Raw genomic sequence first — 19,376 nt, 5'->3', positions numbered from 1 at the left:
TATCATACACATTGTAAGGAGAATGATCACTTTAGATAAGCTATTACCAGCAGGAGAGTGGGGTCGGGGGAGAGAAAACCTTTTGAAGTGATAAACACCCATTTTTTCATGATCTGTGTGTATAAAAACATCCTCACTGCATTTTCCACTTTTATGCATCTGATGAAGTGAGCTGTAGCTCACGAAAGCTCATGCTCTAATAAATTGGTTAGTCTCTAAGGTGCCACAAGTCCTCCTGTTCTTTTTGCGAATACAGACTAACATGGCTGCTACTCTGAAACCTGCCAATTATTGCTGATATTCATTTCATTCCACTGCAGATGCCCAGGGCAAATTCTGTCTTGGCATGCTTGCAGCTGCTCCAACTGACATAAATGGGAGCTGCACCACTCATTCATCCAGTGTCAGAACTTGTTCCTTGAAAATATAGTAGCTTTGTTTCATTCCCATGCTAATGGCTACCAAGGGCTAGATCAGGAAAAGGAAAAGCAAGCTTATCAGTTCAAGAGAATCTTTGAGTTATCTGACAAACGTTACACAGTACATCATCATGCAGTACTACTCTGCTAATGTTTCTAAGCAAATAGATTTAGTTCCCTCATCCAGTACAGAGGGAACACTAATTGCAAAAGCATAAAATGTTATTTCCCACATTCAGATGTTCAGGTTGGGTTAAGAACAGTGAAGAAAATGCTACTCAGCAATACGCTGGGAAGCACCCATGTCAGCAATCTGTGGTGATGGGATTATGTACCTTTTCCAGGACAGTAAAACAAGCAATTAGCAAATGACGCTAAGAGTGGATGTCAGTGGAGATTAGGCAATCTACAGCTTAGGCAAACTGCAGCTGGCAATATCATAAAGCAGAGAAGGTTACAGAGCGAGGCACTGAATTTGATTACCTTTTCTGAAAACCAACTCTTTTAAATCAACTTAATTAAAATAAATTGATGAATTAAATATTTAAGTAAAATGATTTTGTAAGGTATATTTTCTCAATGAAAGGAGGGTGAATTTAGTTATTTAAAACAGTATTTTATTATGGCTAATGATGTGAAAATACATGATTTTTCCTTTGAGGTTATTACAGGGTTATTGTCTAATCATACATTCTTTAGGATCACTGACCCTAACATCTTCCCAAATAATTATTGCTGCAATAAGTAATAGCCACTTTTAACTTTTGATTCTTTAAATAACAAAGGTAATTGTTATTATTAACACTTTCCACTTGGAAACTTTGCTTTCTGATAAAATTGGCCTTAAGATTTTGTTTGTTTGTTGCTCAATTAATATGCCATTTGAGTAACAACAAGAATGTACAGAACAGATGATGATTTAGGGAAAAATTACTGTATTCTGATGGCTTTTCCCAGGTTCAAGAAATGATTACACAAATCCGTGAGGTTTTTATAACAACGTTAGATGAACTCACCTGGATGGATGCAGAAACCAAAAAGAAAGCAGAACAAAAAGTAAGTGAAAAAACAAGTTTTGATTTGTTTTATAACCCTACTGTAGAGAGTGGTAACTTAAATTGACCAAAAAATCTAATCAGACAGTCATACCATTGCATTTATCTACTGTTCCTTTAGTTAGGTCAGAATAACAGCAATCAAGATAGTACAATATGGAGATCCCTTGTTTTTCCAGACCTTAAAAGTGTACCAATCACACATATAATCATAGTTTTTCAAGCTCCAGACACTACATTAGCAGTTTTCAGATTGTCTGGGAATGACTGATGAGGAAAGGTTAAAAGAGATAAATATGCATGGTTCGACTAATGGGTTTTTAACTGGGGGCAGGGGTCACAACCACCCTGCCTTTCCCATTTACTGAATAGAAGGGGGTCTCAGTTAAGTCCTGGTTACATTGGAGGATCCTGGCATGGAACAGGAAATCCATGTATAGAAAAGGTTGAGAATCACTGGGCTGAGCAGGGACAAAGGGAGTAGATACCCTTTCAAATACAATATTTGTAGACAGTTATAAAGACCAAAATGTAAAGGAATGATTTAAGGTAATTCACTGAGCTAAAATGACTGTAGGAGTAATGGGATGGAATTAAGAAGGGAAACATTTAGGCTGAATATTGTGAAAAACTCCTGGACAGTGAGATCTGTAGAACAGGCTTCTAAGGGCAGAGATAAAGTCCTGTTGCTTTAGACGTTTAAAACTAGGCTGAATTAAACACTAGACAACATACTGTAGGAGACCATCCTTCTTTTGCAGGGGAGATAACCAAATGGGATGATTTCTAATAAGAACATAAGAATGGCCATAGTGTCAGATCAGTGGTCCACCTAGCCCAATATCCTATCTTCCAACAGTGGCTGGTGCCAGATGCTTCAGAGTGATCCATCCCGTTGTCCAGTCTCAGCTTCTGGCAGTCCGATATTTAGGGTCACCTAAAGCATTGTGTTGCATCCCTATCTTGGCTAATACCCATTGATGGACTGATCGTCCATGAACTTAGGTAATTCTTTTTTGAGCCCAGTTATACTTTTGACCTTCACAACAACTCCTGGCAACAAGTTCCATAGGTTGACTGTGCATTGTGTGAAAAAGTACATCCTTATTGTTGGCAGACCGAGATGAGGGCAGCCTAGCCTAGTGGCCAGAGTCTGAGCCATAGTCAGTCATCGGGAGCCAAGGGTCAAACCAGAAGGCAGAAACTGAGTATCAGATACAGGTTCAAGCTGGAGTCCATAGTCAGGAGCCAGAGCCTAGGATCAAACGAGGTCAGGAACTGGATCAAGCAGGGCAGCAGGCAAGGAGTGGTTCAAGGCATGGTCAGGACAGAAGCGAGGCTAGGTGGAAGGCAGGAGCAGGCATATGGGGGAGGAGGGTAGGACAGTATGATCACTGAGAAGCCAGCAAGCTGCTGCTGCTGCTGGCTTAAAAGCCAGCCTTCTGGCCTCAGCAGCCAATCAGGTGGTGTCGCTAATCAGGCAGGCTTCTGCAGGTCAGCTGTACTGATGAGGCTGCGTGGAGACTAGCTCTGCTGCAGTTCCTAATTCCTGACACTTATGTTGGTTTTAGACCTAGTGCCTATTAATTTCCTTCGGAGAGCCTAGTTCTTAGGGTATGTGAAGGGGTAAATAACACTTCCCTAGTCATTTTCTCCCCACCAGTCAAGATTTTATAGATTTCTATCATATCCCCCCTTAGTCAACTCTTTTCTAAGCTGAACAGTCCCAGTATTTCTAATCTCTCCTCAGATGGAAGCTGTTCCATCCCCCCCAATCATTTTTGTTGCCCTTCTCTGCACCTTTTCTAATTCTAATAGATCTATTTTTAAATGGGCTGACCAGAACTGCCCACTGTATTCAAGGTGTGGGTGTACCATAGATTTATACAGTGGTGTTCTGATATTTTCTGTCTTATCTATCTCTTTCCTAATGGTTCCTAAAAAGAAAAGGAGTACTTGTGGCACCTTAGAGACTAACAGATTTATTTGATCATAAGCTTTCGTGAGCTACAGCTCACTTCCTGTAGCTCACGAAAGCTTATGCTCAAATAAATTGGTTAGTCTCTAAGGTGCCACAAGTCCTCCTTTTCTTTTTGCAAATACAGACTAACACGGCTGCTACTCTGAAGCCTAATGGTTCCTAACATTCTGTTAGCATTTTTGACTGCTGCTCCACATTGAGCAGGTGTTTTCAGAGAACTACTCAGAGTGACTCCAAGATCTGCTTGAGTGGTAATAGCTAATTTAGACCCCATCATTTTGTATGCATAGTTGGGAGTATGTGCATTACTTTGCATTTATCAACAATATTCTAGAGCTGGTTGAAATTTTCCCAATTTTGAGTATTTTAATGACTTTTTCATCAAATGCTGTCTCTAATTTTTTTTTAAAGAAAACCCTGAAAATGGTAGGATTTTTCTACCTAGTATCAAGCTGGTCAGTTTTTTTTTGACAATTGTATTTTTTCAAAATTTGGAAAAACCCATTAATTTTTTTGAAAAATTCCTGTGAAATGTATTGTTGTTTTTTCAACAGGCTCTAGGTTCTGCAACATATAAAATAATGTCATTATTGCAACATTACAGTCAGGAAGTTCAAAGTTAGTATTCCCCAATGAGTTTAACCATCTCCCCTGCACATTTTGCTTTACGTTAGTGTCTTTCATTACATGCTTATGCAATGTAGATGCAATTATACTATATTATATTTATGTACATCCATGGTCATAGAGAATAGTTAGTTATAATCTATATCAACAGTTCAACAATACAGTAGGTTGAGTCCAAGAATGGTATTTTAAGCAAGGTAGTATATTGAGCACCTATTGTACACTCTGTACTATAATTAGTTCTGATATGTGCTCAGCCTCTCCAACCTAAGAAACATTGGCAAGACTATGCAGATTCACATGGATGAGCCTTTGACTCAAATCATTACATTTCAGACTAATTAGTATTAGGCCTTGTTTACACTATAGGGGAAATTCGATCGAAGCTACACAATTTGAGTTACGTGAATAGTGTAACTCAAAGCAACGTAGCTTAGACCTACTTACCGCAGGGTCCACACTATGTAATGTCGACGGGAGATGCTCTCCCGTTGACTGCCCCTATTCTTCTCGATCTGGAGTACAGGAGTCGACGGGAGAGCAATCTCTGGTTAATTTAGCGGGTCTTCACTAGACCCGCTAAATCGACCGCAATACATCGATCGCCGCTCATCAATCCCCCGTAAGTGTAGACAAGCCCTAAGATTCCCAAATGTACTGAGATGAGTTACTTATATTGCTTATTTGTGTGCATAGCCAGTCAGAGCATTACTTACAGACATATCAGTTAATGGTTTAACAGTTAAATTCACTGTGGCATTTATATTTTGAAAATATGAGAAAGGATTGCCAAGGAGGCCTTTACTATCATGAGGATTTTTATAACTTCTGGCCGTGTCATCAAATAGAAAACACTGATTAGTTACACAAAGTAATGGACATTGAATGGTCTGGACTGAAAAGACTGGATCTGGATTTCAATCAAACTCCTCAACATACAGGGGTGTTCAAATACAGGGGTTTGGTTCAGTCAATGGTAGATGTAGAAGCCTGCTCTAAAATTTGGATCCAGATTCAGATTCTGAAAATTCCTGTCTTCAAAAGCTAGGATTTGTTCAGATTCAGGATTTCAATTTGATCCCATCTCTCCATATAATGTACTTATCCCTGCAAATATTAACAAGACTATTTTGCCTGTCTTGTGTTGAAGTTACACAAATTAAAATTATTAATTTAATTTCTGTCTTGTAGAAATATCAGATACGTTGGGATAATCTTCCATTCACTGAAATAAGTATTGCATTTGAAACTGCTGCTGAGATATGGGGTCCTGCTCTAGCATACGGGTTTATAGAAAAAGCATATGATAGTATTTCTGTTGAATGGGACACATTTTTTTAATTCTTTTAGAGTCATAAAGTAATTAACCATAGGACTTTACAATCCTTAAAATCCATAAAAGAAAAGAAAAAAAATACCTCAACAAAAACTCTGTACAATGAGACTGAAGGCTCCTACACAGGTATTTCCAAATAGGTGCCTGTAAACATCTGGTACATTACTAGTATCTGATTATCTTGGAGGTATAGTTGTATTTGGATTGGCATGTAATAGCAAACCCATTTAAATATTATTATGTCCTTTAGGCTGCAGCAATTACAGAGAGGATCGGCTATCCAGATGATATCATAACAGATAATAATAAACTGAATAATGAATACCAAGATGTAAGTATCCATAAAGTCATCATGCAAACAATGGTTAGCAAAGGCTCTTAAGAACTATTCTGTGATTGTACTACACGCCTATGCAGGGATATAAGGCGTAAGATTTCACCTCCACATGGGCTGCCTGGATCTTGAATTCAGGGGAGCAGGAGTCAGGGAGTGGGTGGAGTTTAGGTTCTGCACATCCGCTCTCCTCCCCCCCGATATGCAGTGTGGCACAGATGATTGATCCAGCATGGGTAGTGGTATAATTTGCTGCTGGTATAAGCCAAGAAATGCCATGGGGATGGTGCATAAGTGCAGATTCCAATGGCATTATATCAGCATAAAATTGGAGTAGTGCAATGGAGAATCAGGCCCAGTTTCTACTGACTATGTGTGAATTAAACAGTCCTGCTTTAAGTGACTTCAGTTTCATGGAATTCAAAGAAGTTGTGCCCATATCAGGGTTGAATTTGGCCCTTCATTTGTGACCTTCTGCAAGTCACCTAGTGTAAACTGTATCTCAGTTTGTCCATCTGCAAAGTGTGGCTCATAATTCTCTCCTGCCTTGCAGGGATATCATGAGTTACTTTCATTAAAGTATGTAAAGCATGTTGAGAGCCTCAGATAGAAGGTGGGGTAGGAGTCCAAAGTGCTGTTAATATTTTTAAAGCTAAAAAAGAATGGAGAGTCATAAAAAAAATCAGAATATCTTCTTAAAATAACCTACTGGCCTGATTCTGACATGCATACTCCTGGGAAGCAGCACCATTGATTTGAATTAGGTGATTTCTAGAATAAGGTACTACTCACTCCAAGTAATGATGGCAGAATCCAGCCCTAAATCTACAAATACGAAATAGTGGTGGCAAATAATGATCCTTTGGGGTACACTGCACTGCAACATTACATTAGCGTATGTCCTGGTGCTGATGTAGTTGTGATACCCAGGGAATGATGTTACAGAGCACTGCAAACCAAGATCTGCTTTTGCAGCTTAGAAATTTTCATAGGAAATTCATCACTCTGAGTACCATGCTCGAAATGGACTTTTTAAATCCAGTCCCTCTTCGGTAGCAGTCAAGTAACAAACCTGCAATATCATTTTTCTTTTATTTCTCCTTTTTTAAGCTGAACTACAAAGAGGACGAGTACTTTGAGAACATCATTCAAAGTTTGCTATTTAGCCAAAGGAAGCGTCTGAAGAAGCTCAGAGAAAAGGTGGACAAGGAACAGTATGTATTTTAAATGTCTGTGTATTGTTTATCACATGTGTTTAAAGTAAGACATAACTGGCTTTCAGGTAAGCACCTGGGATTGGCCACACTCCTCCCCAGCACTCCTCTTTTCACCAGGGCTCAGTTCCACATGGCCATAGATGTTTGCTACCATTGCTGAGCAATGTGCACATTTCTCCACACTATGTGAGCAGTGTACTAACATTTCCTGCACACACTGAAAGCAGAGCATTAGCACTTTGACTTGCTTGTTCACCCTAAATCAGCACAGATGTTACCAGGGATCTACGGTCTCTGGATGTTCTCTCATTAATTGGTGTTTGAAGATAGATCTGAATTCAGGAAAGTCCGAGTATTTATCAAAACAAGAAAGGTGATTACATTTATTTAGGTAATATAAAAGAATGCAGCATGTATATTGGTGAGTTTTTTGGGAGCTTGAGCTTGTGAGGTACTGAGTTGAGAATGATACTGGAATAACTGAAACATAATGCAGTTATATTACAAATTTAATCCATCATGTATACATTTATCTTATAAATACGATCCGGCTGTGAAGCACAGTGAAATCAATGGGAAGTTTGTCTACCTAGCTATGCAGGAAATGGCTCTTAATTACTATACACATTTTTTGCAAATCTTATAAGATAAGAAGTCACAAAAACTTAGGCAAACACTTCAGGTCTGGTCTACACCTAAAACTTAGGTTGACCTAGCAACGTTGCTCACGGGGTACGAAAAATTAACACCCCTGAGAGATGTAGTGAAGCTTACCTAAGCCCCAGCGTAGACATCATTAGGTCAAAGAAAGAATTCTTCCAGTGGTGCTTAGCTTAGCTTAGCTACTGCCTCTCAAGGGGCTGGATTTGCTACAGCAATGGAAAACCCACTTCCGTCACTACAGTAAGTGCCTACACTACAGTGTGGTGTAGCTGCCGCGCTGCTGTTGCCCCACTGTCGTGCTTGTACTGTAGACATACCCTTAGAGGTAGAGAAGCTGATATAAAAAAGCTAAACGCCCTAAATGGTCCCGGGGGCCTCCTTCCAACCTGAAATATTACTATGATACTTCACTTAGGTCATTTAATTTAGTGACATAGAATGTAACTACTATAGACTGACAGCAATTGATCTAAGCACTGACATCTGTGCAACTGTATGAGTAAAGCTAACGACTAAATTTGTGCACATCCCTCTCTCCAGCTGGCTCCCTTGCAGTGCTCTATTACCTACTTCTCTTGTTATAGTTTCATTTACACTCTGCTTTTACAATAAACTGTCCTATTACCCAGTTCTCTTGTCCGGGCTCAGCTAAACTCTGCTGTCACTAGCATATCTCAAAGCTACAATTTTATTTTTCAGCTTTTAGCTTTTTAAAAACTTTGTCCATCTTTTGAGAAAATGTTCAGTATTGACCAGTGTCAGAATGGAAAGAACTTACCTGTCGTGGAGGGGTTCAAAGGCTGTGATTCACTAGCTGATGCTGCTTCTTGTTTCAGACCAGAGCACAGTTTCTCATGTTCTTTGTAAATTTTACTCTGTGGTTTCTGATTTAGAGAAACTGCCTTAATGCATCAAAGTCTCTGTTGTCTCATCTGTTGTGAGATAATATACTTTGTGGCTATTTGACCGGATCTGCCCCCTGCTGGCATACAAGGACTGTTCCACCAAAACCCATGGCAAAATGGGGTGAGGATTCATCAGTTGAAGAGGGTGGCTAGCATCCACGGGGGAGGGCAGCTTTACTTTCCACTCAAAGGCTGAAACAAGCATGTGCTGTATCAGCCCAGTCCCTGGTTGACCAGAACTCTACAGAACTGGGTTCTAGACCTGTGTGGGCCTCACATCCCTGCATAATGACCACAGGCTCAAGTCTGCTATCTAGATTTCTGGACTTATAGCTGATGATGGATCCTGAAAACATTGACATATAAGACTATAAACACAATTTTAATTAATCATAAATACTTTGAAATCACAATAATCTATGCTGGTGTGTCTCACTACTTGAAGATAGGCAATCTGGATTAATTATGTTTTTTTGTGTTTGAAATTTTGCCAGCGAAATCTTCTAGTGCCAGTAAAAGGAAATCTAAATATTTTCAGTAACAGGTGAAGGAGAGGGTCACTTTCCTGGTCTGTTCCCATGCCCCATTGAGCTTGCTGTTAAGAATTGCATTTCTAACTAGACTTCTTATGTGTTTTCTGTAGGTGGATAAGTGGGGCCGCTGTCGTCAATGCCTTTTATTCTGCAACCAGGAATCAGATAGGTAAGGTTTACTAGCATACTGAAGGTAGAGTTCTTTAATGGCCTGGTTATTTGTTTTTAAGCCCTGAAAGTGATATGCATCCAATAGCATATGGACTGCAGAAGGCCCTCAGTGTAGCAGAATGACAGAGGTTTCATTACTTGGGGATTAGGTGATTGTGGGGCTCTCACTCACGGATGGGGACTCCACATCTTCTGTACATGGAAGAACTGGGTAGTGGACCATTTCTGCATAAGCCAGTAGGGAAGGGAGCTTGGAGTTCAGCTGTGGAAGCGAAAGAGGTGTGGCCAGTGGGTCAAAGATTACAGTGACCACAAACCTTGCCTAGGGGATGCCCAGGAGTTGCAGTAACTGTACTGGCCTGAGAGAGGAAGCAGTGGCCTGAGCTGCCCAGGGTTCTGTCTGTAGATTAGAGATTGATTCTGTTCCCTACACCTTCTCCATAGCTCCTTCACACAAAGCCTATTTACTCTAGCTTTAGTCGGGACAGTGAATTTCATCCAGGTGAATAATGGAAGCATGAACTTACCGAATGTATTCCTTACAATCCCTTAACATCCCTTTTCATGTCCTCTTTATGGGCCATAAATCTCCTGCCCTTACGTTCATGGAGGTTCCTTCCCCTGGGAGTATTCTCATCTAAATCAACGGGGCTACTCTCAGAGAAATGTCCTTTTGGCAAGGTAACAGAAGATGGCCCCATGTTAAATCATCTTGAAATACGAGTGTAACTAACTTTAGCCTGTAAGGAAATCTGTTTCCACTGCAATAGGCTCAGCTGGCATTTGTCATTTTTTTATCTTAAACCTACAACACGGCACATTCTATAAAGTACTGCTCTGTAAAATTTTGTGAAGTCTAGGGGCTCCTTGGTTCCTATTTCTGTTAAGCACATGTCATCCATTAGATGACCTGAAACTCCTGGTCTGTCACATGCTTCATCTCTCTTTAATTCTGGTTTCCTTTGTACTGGAAAAAACGAAAATGTCAACCTGGCAGATTAAACTCAGCACAAAAACAGCTTAAAGAAGAGAAGAAGACACAATAATCATCAAATATCTTTAGCAATGCTTTTGGGTATAGCTAGAAACCTTGTAGTATCAGCGTATCAGGCCCGCCTTTGGTTATATATAATTTGGAAATAGAAGAGAAACAATAAAAAGATGATAAATTATTTTTATGAATATGGAAAAATAGGCTTTGTCTGAAGAAAAGAATATAGTAATAATGAGAGAAACCTCTGAGGTTCCCCCTTCTATATAACAATAACATACTTTGCATCAAAGCAGACACTTTCATCCAAAGATCTCAAATGTGCATATACCATAGATGCAGTAAGTATTATCCTCATTTTATAGAAATTTAGAGAAATTTGAAGTTCAGGCAGTTGAAGGGGCTTTCCCTCAGTCAACCAGAGATCAGTGCCGAAGCCAGAACTCCTAATTTCCCAACCCTGCTGGGTGCTTCCTTACTATTATGTATTTGTTCAATTCTCAAATGGAAGATCTTCTCCTTTTACACTATTCAAGAAACTGCTCACAGGGCCCCTGCTGGAGATTGCCCCTGGCAAGGAAGAAGCCGAAGTGGGTGCAGAGCAGGTATAGTCAGCATTTCTGCTTTCCTTCCATGACTCCTGGTGCAAGAGGGCTAAGGCATGTCAGGAGCAGAAAGGACTAGGAAGAAGACAGGGAAGGGGATGGGTGGGGCACCCTGGGGGCCATAGGCAACTAGGGCAAGTTAGAGCAGCCCCAGCCTGCTCTAACCTGTGTTGGGACTGGGGCACATATAACTATCCCCCTAATAGTCCCTTCAGTCTGCTGTGCTAGGTGGATGCAGCAGAGGACCTGGCCCCTTGTGTCTATTTCAATTCAAGTATCTGTTATTTCTGCTTTTTTCATCTTGGTGCCCCTGTGTAGTATTTTGCTTCATATGCGACACCAAGACAGAAGGGACACTCACAGGTACAGCCTCTGGCCTTTATAACCCCTTATGGAGACACCATAAACCATATATAATTCTTATTACTGCATGAAAACAAAGCTGTACCATGTTTAGAAACTATAGGACCTGATCTTGCATTGCTTGCACAAGAAGAAATAACGTGTTACTGGTTTACATATGGAAAGCCTTTGAAGAAAATATTTGACACTCTTGGTTTCATTGCAGTTAAACCAGGGCTGTTTAATATTTAAAAAATTGTTTCTATTACAATCTTACTTCTATTTTCAAACGAAGTATTAAATCAACGTGCAGACTGGTGTGCAGTTTCTTCCACTGGGTTCTCAGGTTGCTAGTGTTAAAAATTATGTCACTTTTCTGCAACATAGTCACTTCCAGCAGGAGGTTCAACTGCAATTTGAAACTTTATTCTAGGAATATATATCAATTTATTGCATGGCAAAAAGTGATTCCCATTGCACACTCTGTAAGCACAGCTGCACTGAGCTGAATGGATGCGGTTTTCCTTTCATATTTCTGGGGCATATTTACATTGCTAACATTTTGAGAGTATGTATTTTCTACCCAGAAGAAAACAAAAGTTAATGTTGCATCTTGGATCATATAAACCCTGCTCCTGCTCCCACTGATTTTGAAGGTCTAGGATCAGACCCAGAATGAAAGAGAATTGGAATTCTAAGGTCAATACTTCCAAGAAGGTTACTAGTTTGATTGGAATATTTCTTTTTTTTTTTTAAATTAGACAATTTCAAAATGGTCCTGAAGTCCTAGGTCCATAGTTTTTATTGAGCCTGTTTATATCTTGTTCACAGCTCCGCAAATGTGGCCCCACCTTTTCCCAAAACTCCCCATCGCCTTTGGGCTTGCACTCAGAGAGGCACTAGAAGTTTGTAGTCTCTAGTGCACAGGGACTACAATAATGTTGGCCCTGGCACAGGGAAGGCAAGATTGACGGGAGTAGGAGGAAGCCTCCAGGCACCCTACACCTGGTGCACCTAAATAAGAGCCAGGGACAATGTAGCAGCCCACGGCAATTTGATTAGATGGGTTGTGTGAAATATTTGCATGAACATGTGAAACCATGCCAAACGCGCCAGTTTTCAGGTTTCATCACCCACTTGAAACTCAGATAATGTTTGCTCACAAATTTTTCCAGTTAACCTCAGCCAATTTCTGTCTTTAAATCAAAATCATGTGAAATTTGCAGTTTTGCACTGCACCAAGTGAGCACCCCTTTGACACGGTAGGGGTTTTTGAACATGAAACATGTAGGGATGGAGTTCCAACCACACAGATTGAAACCAGCAGTACATGATCACCCAAATGCCAGCAAAGCAAAACTGCCACACAATTATCTTTAGCTACAAGAGCTCCCACAAACAGACTACAGTAAGAGCTTAACACAGACAATACTCCATTGACTTCACTGACTAGTTGCACTTGGGTAAGGACTGCAGAATGAGGCCAAGGGTGTTGAAGTCAAATAAACATTCTGAAAGTACCTTTCAACAGGCAGCCTAAAAATCTGCTCACAGAGCTTTGTTTAAAATAGCTTTTGCTTAGTAATCAGTGGAACAGGAGTCATAATTTGGAAGCTTGAAGCTAATGACTGATAAGAATTTATGGCTCATATTTACTATCTCATCCTTGAGCTATGGCGTGTCACTTTATAATTAAAGCAGCATGATCTTTAAAGTTGATGCTTGAATAGCTTAGTAACACACTTAAGAAGATTTCTTCTAAAGCAGAGCTTTCAGCACAGTGCTTAGGGAATTTAGGGATCTGTTCTGGGGCTTCAGTACAGCCAAGGGCTGGGGTGATATGGATCCACATTTCCTCAGCAGGACCTCTGGGAGGCACTCTGCCTCAAAGAGAATTCTCCCTAAGCTGTTGGGCGTGCAGGGGGAATGCTGGGAATAACCCACTGCTTGAGACCTTCAGAAGGTGCACCATAGATCCCCCCCATGCAGCCAGTTGTCTTTGTTGGCAAATATATGGGAAGAAGGCAGTGGACCCATGTCCATCCCTGTCGTCTTTGGAGTATCTTGCATCCTAGGAGTGCCTCGAGGAAGCAGGCTTTGTGCTTCAGGGACTAGAGCTGTGTTGTGCAGGTGTGCACAGGGCTGGTGTAGTGAGGTGCCTAAGAGCCCGCAGAGTAGCAGGGCACAGACAGGCTCTCAATGCTCAGCAGGAGTTGCACATAGTCTTAAAATCTCCACTCTGAATGTACCCCATAACTTTAATAGTGCCTCAGGTAACTCTAGTTAAGTCTGGATTTTGTTATGTAACAGGAGTCATGGAATCAATGCTCTTATAGGAGGGTGGGTAAAAACCCATGAGTCCTGACAGTATGTTTTGTACTGTCCAGCCCTCGCCTGGACAGTCCAAATATGTGTGTGTGTAGAGTCCATCAGTTCGACAATGACATTTTCATGCTCTTTCTTTTTATGGATTCTGGAGTGACTGTGAAGTCCAAAGCATGACGCGCATGCTTGTGAGCAGATCGAGCAGACAAAGTAATTGGTGAGCGTCTTGGTAGCTTCAGCAGTAGTATGATGCTTTTCCCTTGCAGCTAACAGTCGATTATTTCTGTCCTATTCAAAGGCTTGGAAAGCTCTGAGTGCTGTGTCTTGCCATGCTGCTCTATTTAACACAGCCTTCTCAACATCATCCAGTTTTATTGCACCAAAAAGTGTGTGCTGTTCTTGATGCTGTCCTTGCAGCACTTTCTGGAGTGGCCTTTATTCCCGTGTCCTTGTGCCAATTATCCATAGAAAATTTTTCTGGGGAGTTGATATTCACACATCCTAATGATGTGTCCAACCCAATGTAGTTGGGCTTTTATCAGCATGGCCTTGATATTTGTGGTCTTTGACTTTTGGAGAACCTCCAAGTTGGTAATCTTGTCCCGCCAGCCGATCCCATAATGAGTTGCAGAGACTGCAGATGGAAGGCCTCTAGCTGTTTGAGATGCCATTTGTACAGTGTCCAGGTTGCACAGCCATAGAGGAGAGATGTGAGCACAGAAGCATTGTAAAGTTTTATTTTTGTTGAGAGGGTTATGTTGTGGGATTTCAGGACTTTGCTACATAGCTTTCCTAATGACTGAGAAGCTTTCTCTATCCTGTTTGTGATCCCTTTGTCAAGAGATCCATCATGGGAGATGTTGCTGCCGAGATGGGAAATCCTTGCTTTAGTTGGATTCCACTGATGGACATGCTAGGGGATATGGCATGGAGCCGTGAAGATGATTGGTGCAACATCACAGTTTTCTCCAGGCTGCTTGTGAGGCCAAACAATTTTGATGCTTCAGCGAAGCAATCTGCGATGCAGATCTCCCTCTGTGTGTGCTAGGAGGGCACAATCATCCACAAAGAGTGCTTCTCTTGTTAGTCAGTCTGTTACTTTTGTTTTTGCTTTAAGCCTTGTAAGATTGAAGACTGAGCCGTCGTGTCTGTATCTGATGTATATGCCACTGTTGAGCCCATCTGTAGCATGGTTGAGAACTTGGGTGAAGAAGAGGTTGAACAGCACAGGGGCAAGGACACAGCCTTGTTTGACTTCATTTGAAATGGGAAAGGAGTCAGTGAGAAAAAGTACCTGACCTTGCATCCCCTCATGAAATAAACGAATGATCTTTACCAGTTTTGGTGGGCAACCAAGTTTTCTGAGGATCATTCATAATCTTTCCCTACTGACTGTATCAGATGCTTTTGTGAGATCAGTGAAAACACTGAACAGATTCATGTTTGTTCGATACATTTTTCTTGTATTTAGAGTCCCTTATTCCTTTAAGGGAATAATATACAACAACTTGCCACCTTAAATGGAATTAGCCAGACACTTCAATGTAACACACTGGATAAGATAAAACAATAAAACAAGCTTATTAATTCAAAGAGATGGATTTTAAATGAGTACAAGTGAGGAGGTATAAGGATTAGAAATGGTTACAAGAAAAATAAAGATAAAACACTGTCTAGTGCCTAACTTAACAATCTATATTAGATCCAAGCAAAGTTTCTCACCACATGCTTCCAGCAGTATTGTCAGGACTCCTCCCCAGAGTCCAACAGCTGCTTCTTTTATCTTCTCAGGTGCAAAGAGTGAGATGGACAGGGAGAGAAAAGAGAGGTGCCTTTGGGTTATTTGCCCTTCCTTTTTAGAGTTTCAGTCCCCCTCTTGAAAAGCATTTCCAGCTGAGAACCAGGAACCAAAGAGTCTGTGTAGAAAAATGTTCCCTGCTGGGTTTTTTTCACCTGTGTTTGCTCACATACAGGTTTTCTTTTGTTTCCTCCCTTCCCCCTTTCTGCTTGATTACTCTGTTTACAGCTTAAATGCAAATTAAGGCAAACACATACTCCTTTGTTCAAGACAGGTCTGTTTGACCAGTTTGATGCCATGTGAGTCTGAACATGTATTTTTAATATCATAAAGGGGGAAATTTATAACTTTACACATAATGCTGCTGCACACATTTTACCATATTACTGATCAGCAAGTTATACGTTTTCAGATGATACCTCGGAAGGCGTACCTTGTACAAATATTATTACAATAGTGTATAGGGCAGTGGTGGGCAACCTGTGGCCTGTGGGCCACATGTGGCCCATCAGGGTAATCCACTGGCAGGCCTCCATAAAGTTTGTTTACATTTGCACAGCCTCCCGCAGCTCCCGGTGGCCACAGTTCGCCGTTCCCGGCCAATGGGAGCTGCAGGAAGCGACGGCCAGCACACCAGCTTCCCGCAGCTCCCATTGGCCGGGAACGGTGAACTGCAGCCACTGGGAGCTGTGGATGGCCGTGCAACTGTAAACAAACTGTCTTGTGGCCTGCCAGCAGATTACCCTGACAGGCCACAGGTTGCCCACCACTGGTATAGGGTGCGAATATAGGGGTGCATTCTGCCACACCTCTACATAGGAATATAATCAGCTGATGCTTTGTTTCATATTGCCCGGTTTTGCCAATAGTTAAGTTGTCACAAAGTACCTGCAATATCATTAATTTCTTGTCATTTCTACTGCATTTCCTGAAAATATTTAACATCAAAGCATTTGGACATTACTTCTACAGTACAAATGGTGTTGATTAATCAATTTGCTGATTATTCTCAGTAGGCAGCGTTCATGGACAATTACTGTGGCTTTTTATTTTGTCTTTTAATATTTTCTTATTCCCCCTCCCTCAATATTTGAGGAAGAACTTGAGCCAAACTAGGCTTTATAGCAAAATACTGAATGTATCTATTCTCCCTATGGGAAAATTGTCCATTAATTCCTCACCCTTGTTATATTGTAGTTCCACAACCATACCATTCACAATGGGAATTAATCCCTCGTATTCGGGGAACCCCAGTGATGAGTGTAGAAAAGAAGAACCTGCATAGAATACAAAATAGAACAGAATTCTCTAATTCATATTTGAAGATTTTTTTAATTCTTCATCTTTACAGAAACACGTCACAATTGAAACATGCATTTAATTTAATTGATTTATGTATTTGTGACATTGCTTCTTCTGTTAATGGCCTAAAGAAATGAACACAGAACTGAGTGAAAGGCACCCCTGTGGCCCAAATCTTCCCCTACTGCATACAACTTACTTATATTGGTTCTCATGGAATCATTTCATATCCTTTGCTGGGAGAATAAGGTCTTATCTCTGACAATGACTCCTTGTGGGGCCTTGGTCAAACAATTTATTCGCTCTCCTGGTATGGTCTCTGACCTCACTGGGTGTTGTGAGGATTAATTAACATTGCTAGATCGGTCTGGGGGTGCCAAATGCTGTATAATAGCTAAGTACCATTACTTCTTTTTGCTGCACATAACAGCGAAGATCCAATGTAAAACAGCGAAGATCCAGTTGTGAGTTGCCAAGCAAATGTTTGAAGGGATGTTTCCCTTTCCCCCATGTTTGATTTTTTTTTTTCATTTATCTTCACTTCTCACAGAGCTTCCACATGTAAATATATTTACCCTTTTTGCTGTATTTGAGGGCAAACAGCTTGACTTCCTCACGGAAGTTCATGTAGATGATTCTGTAATAAAGTACATTTCTTGTAAGTGATCCCATATGAACGAATTACTTTATTAAAGTTGAATGCATGAAATAATGAATCAGCATCTTACTGTGTTTTCTTACTTTGCAGTCTTCCCCGCAGGCATTTTGCAACCACCTTTCTTCAGTGCCTCTCAATCCAAATCGCTGAATTATGGTGGCATTGGTATGGTCATTGGCCATGAAATCACTCATGGATTTGACGACAATGGTAAGGTTCAGGGTTTTTATTGGATAATCCTTTTGGTAGATATTACATTATTGACTGCATACTTTGCAGTCTAGTCATTCAAGGTAGCAGATAAAAAGATGGTGCTTCTAGGACCCAATCCCTATTTCCGTGTGATTTGCACTGGTGTTCTCTGGAGAGCAACAGCCAAAGCACTACAGAGGCACGAGGGTAGCCTCAAGGCTGCAGCAGGAGCAGAGGCACCAGAACAGGCAGGTCCGGGGGCGATGGCCCCACCACTTTTAAAAGTGAGGAGAAAGCAGGAGGCGGGGTCTTGGGGACAAGAGGCAGGATGAAGGCAGGGCCTTGGGGGGAAAGGGCGCCACAGGGGGCGGAACCCTGGTTCTGGCACTGATGCCCCCACGCCACCTTTAAGAAGCTTCTGTCACTCCTGAGCAGTAGCACAGCACATGCTCTCCCTCCATCATGGTTTTTTGACCAGTGGCTCTCCTGCTTTTTCCCCGGGCTATTCCCAAAGCCCTTTGTATGCTGTTGTGGAGAGAGCCTTATGTTCTAGGCAACCGTACCTTTCCTTCCTGGCTAGAACACAGGCTTGTTTGGAAAGAAGAAAAAAGGCATCATTTCTGTGATTGCTTCATTACAGAAACACCTATTTGCATGGATAATTACACTGTAATATATTTTCTTCTAACTGAGAAAGTAACTTTTATTACCCTTCATCATTGCATCATCAGCTTGTTTCTTACATACATCATTCTGTGTACATGTCCTTACAGGTAGAAATTTTAATGAGAATGGGGACCTCATAGACTGGTGGACTCCAGAATCAGCAAAACATTTTAAGGATCAGTCGCAGTGTATGGTATACCAGTATGGAAACTTTTCGTGGGACCTAGCAGGTGGACAACATGTAGGTCATTCATAATTTGTCTATACAATGTCATTTTAAATGAAATTAGATGGACATTTAAGGCCCAGTCCCACAAACTCTTATATATGAGAGTAGTGCCATGGTGGTGTATGGCCCAGATTAGCCTCCCTCAGAAAAACCTGTGGAAGGAGACTTTGGTGGATGACATCTCCAAGAAGATCACATACATACGGTCTGATCCAGCAGGGGTCAGTATTTACCCCCCCCCCCCATTTGTAAGACCATGGTTTGTGACTGCAAATCTGCACCGGCATTGAGCCCTGAAAGCCATAGATTCATAGATATTTAGGTCAGAAGGGACCATTATGATCATCTAGTCTGACCTCCTGCACAACGCAGGCCACAGAATTTCACCCACCACTCCTGCAAAAAACCTCTCACCTATGTCTGTGCTATTGAAGTCCTCAAATCATGGTTTAAAGACTTCAAGGAGCAGAGAATCCTCCAGCAAGTGACCCGGGCCCCATGCTACAGAGGAAGGCGAAAAACCTCCAGGGCCTCTTCCAATCTGCCCTAGAGGAAAATTCCTTCCCGACCCCAAATATGGCAATCAGCTAAACCCTGAGCATATGGGCAAGATTCATCAGCCAGATACTACAGAAAATTCTTTCCTGGGTAACTCAGATCTCACCCCATCTAATATCCCATCACAGGCCATTGGGCCTATTTACCATGAATATTTAATTACCAAAACCATGTTATCCCATCATACCATCTCCTCCATAAACTTATCGAGTTTAATCTTAAAGCCAGATAGATCTTTTGCCCCCACTGCTTGGAAGCTGCTCCAAAACTTCACTCCTCTGATGGTTAGAAACCTTCGTCTAATTTCTAGTCTAAATTTCCTGGTGGCCAGTTTATATCCATTTGTTCTTGTGTTCACACTGGTACTGAGCTTAAATAATTCCTCTCCCTCTCCGATACTTATCCCTCTGATATATTTATAGAGAGCAATCATATCTCCCCTCAACCTTCTTTTAGTTAGGCTAAACAA

At 41.2% G+C, this 19,376-nt stretch overlaps 1 protein-coding gene across 4 annotated transcripts in view; it reads left to right on the top strand.

Annotated features, from left to right (window-relative positions):
* Nucleotides 1–19,376, top strand: part of MME (membrane metalloendopeptidase) — a 67,388-nt gene that overhangs the window by 33,802 nt on the left and 14,210 nt on the right. For all 4 annotated transcript variants that reach the window (XM_073359628.2, XM_073359630.1, XM_073359632.1 and 1 more), the window contains 6 exons: nucleotides 1,377–1,475; nucleotides 5,669–5,749; nucleotides 6,863–6,966; nucleotides 9,181–9,239; nucleotides 17,353–17,472; nucleotides 18,228–18,361. In XM_073359628.2, coding sequence (XP_073215729.1) covers nucleotides 1,377–1,475; nucleotides 5,669–5,749; nucleotides 6,863–6,966; nucleotides 9,181–9,239; nucleotides 17,353–17,472; nucleotides 18,228–18,361 — 597 coding nt within the window. The remainder of the gene's footprint in view (nucleotides 1–1,376; nucleotides 1,476–5,668; nucleotides 5,750–6,862; nucleotides 6,967–9,180; nucleotides 9,240–17,352; nucleotides 17,473–18,227; nucleotides 18,362–19,376) is intronic.

Source organism: Lepidochelys kempii, chromosome 9, assembly GCF_965140285.1.
Source record: "Lepidochelys kempii isolate rLepKem1 chromosome 9, rLepKem1.hap1, whole genome shotgun sequence".
NCBI lineage: Eukaryota > Metazoa > Chordata > Testudines > Cheloniidae > Lepidochelys > Lepidochelys kempii.
This window is presented reverse-complemented; position numbering and strand designations above follow the sequence as displayed.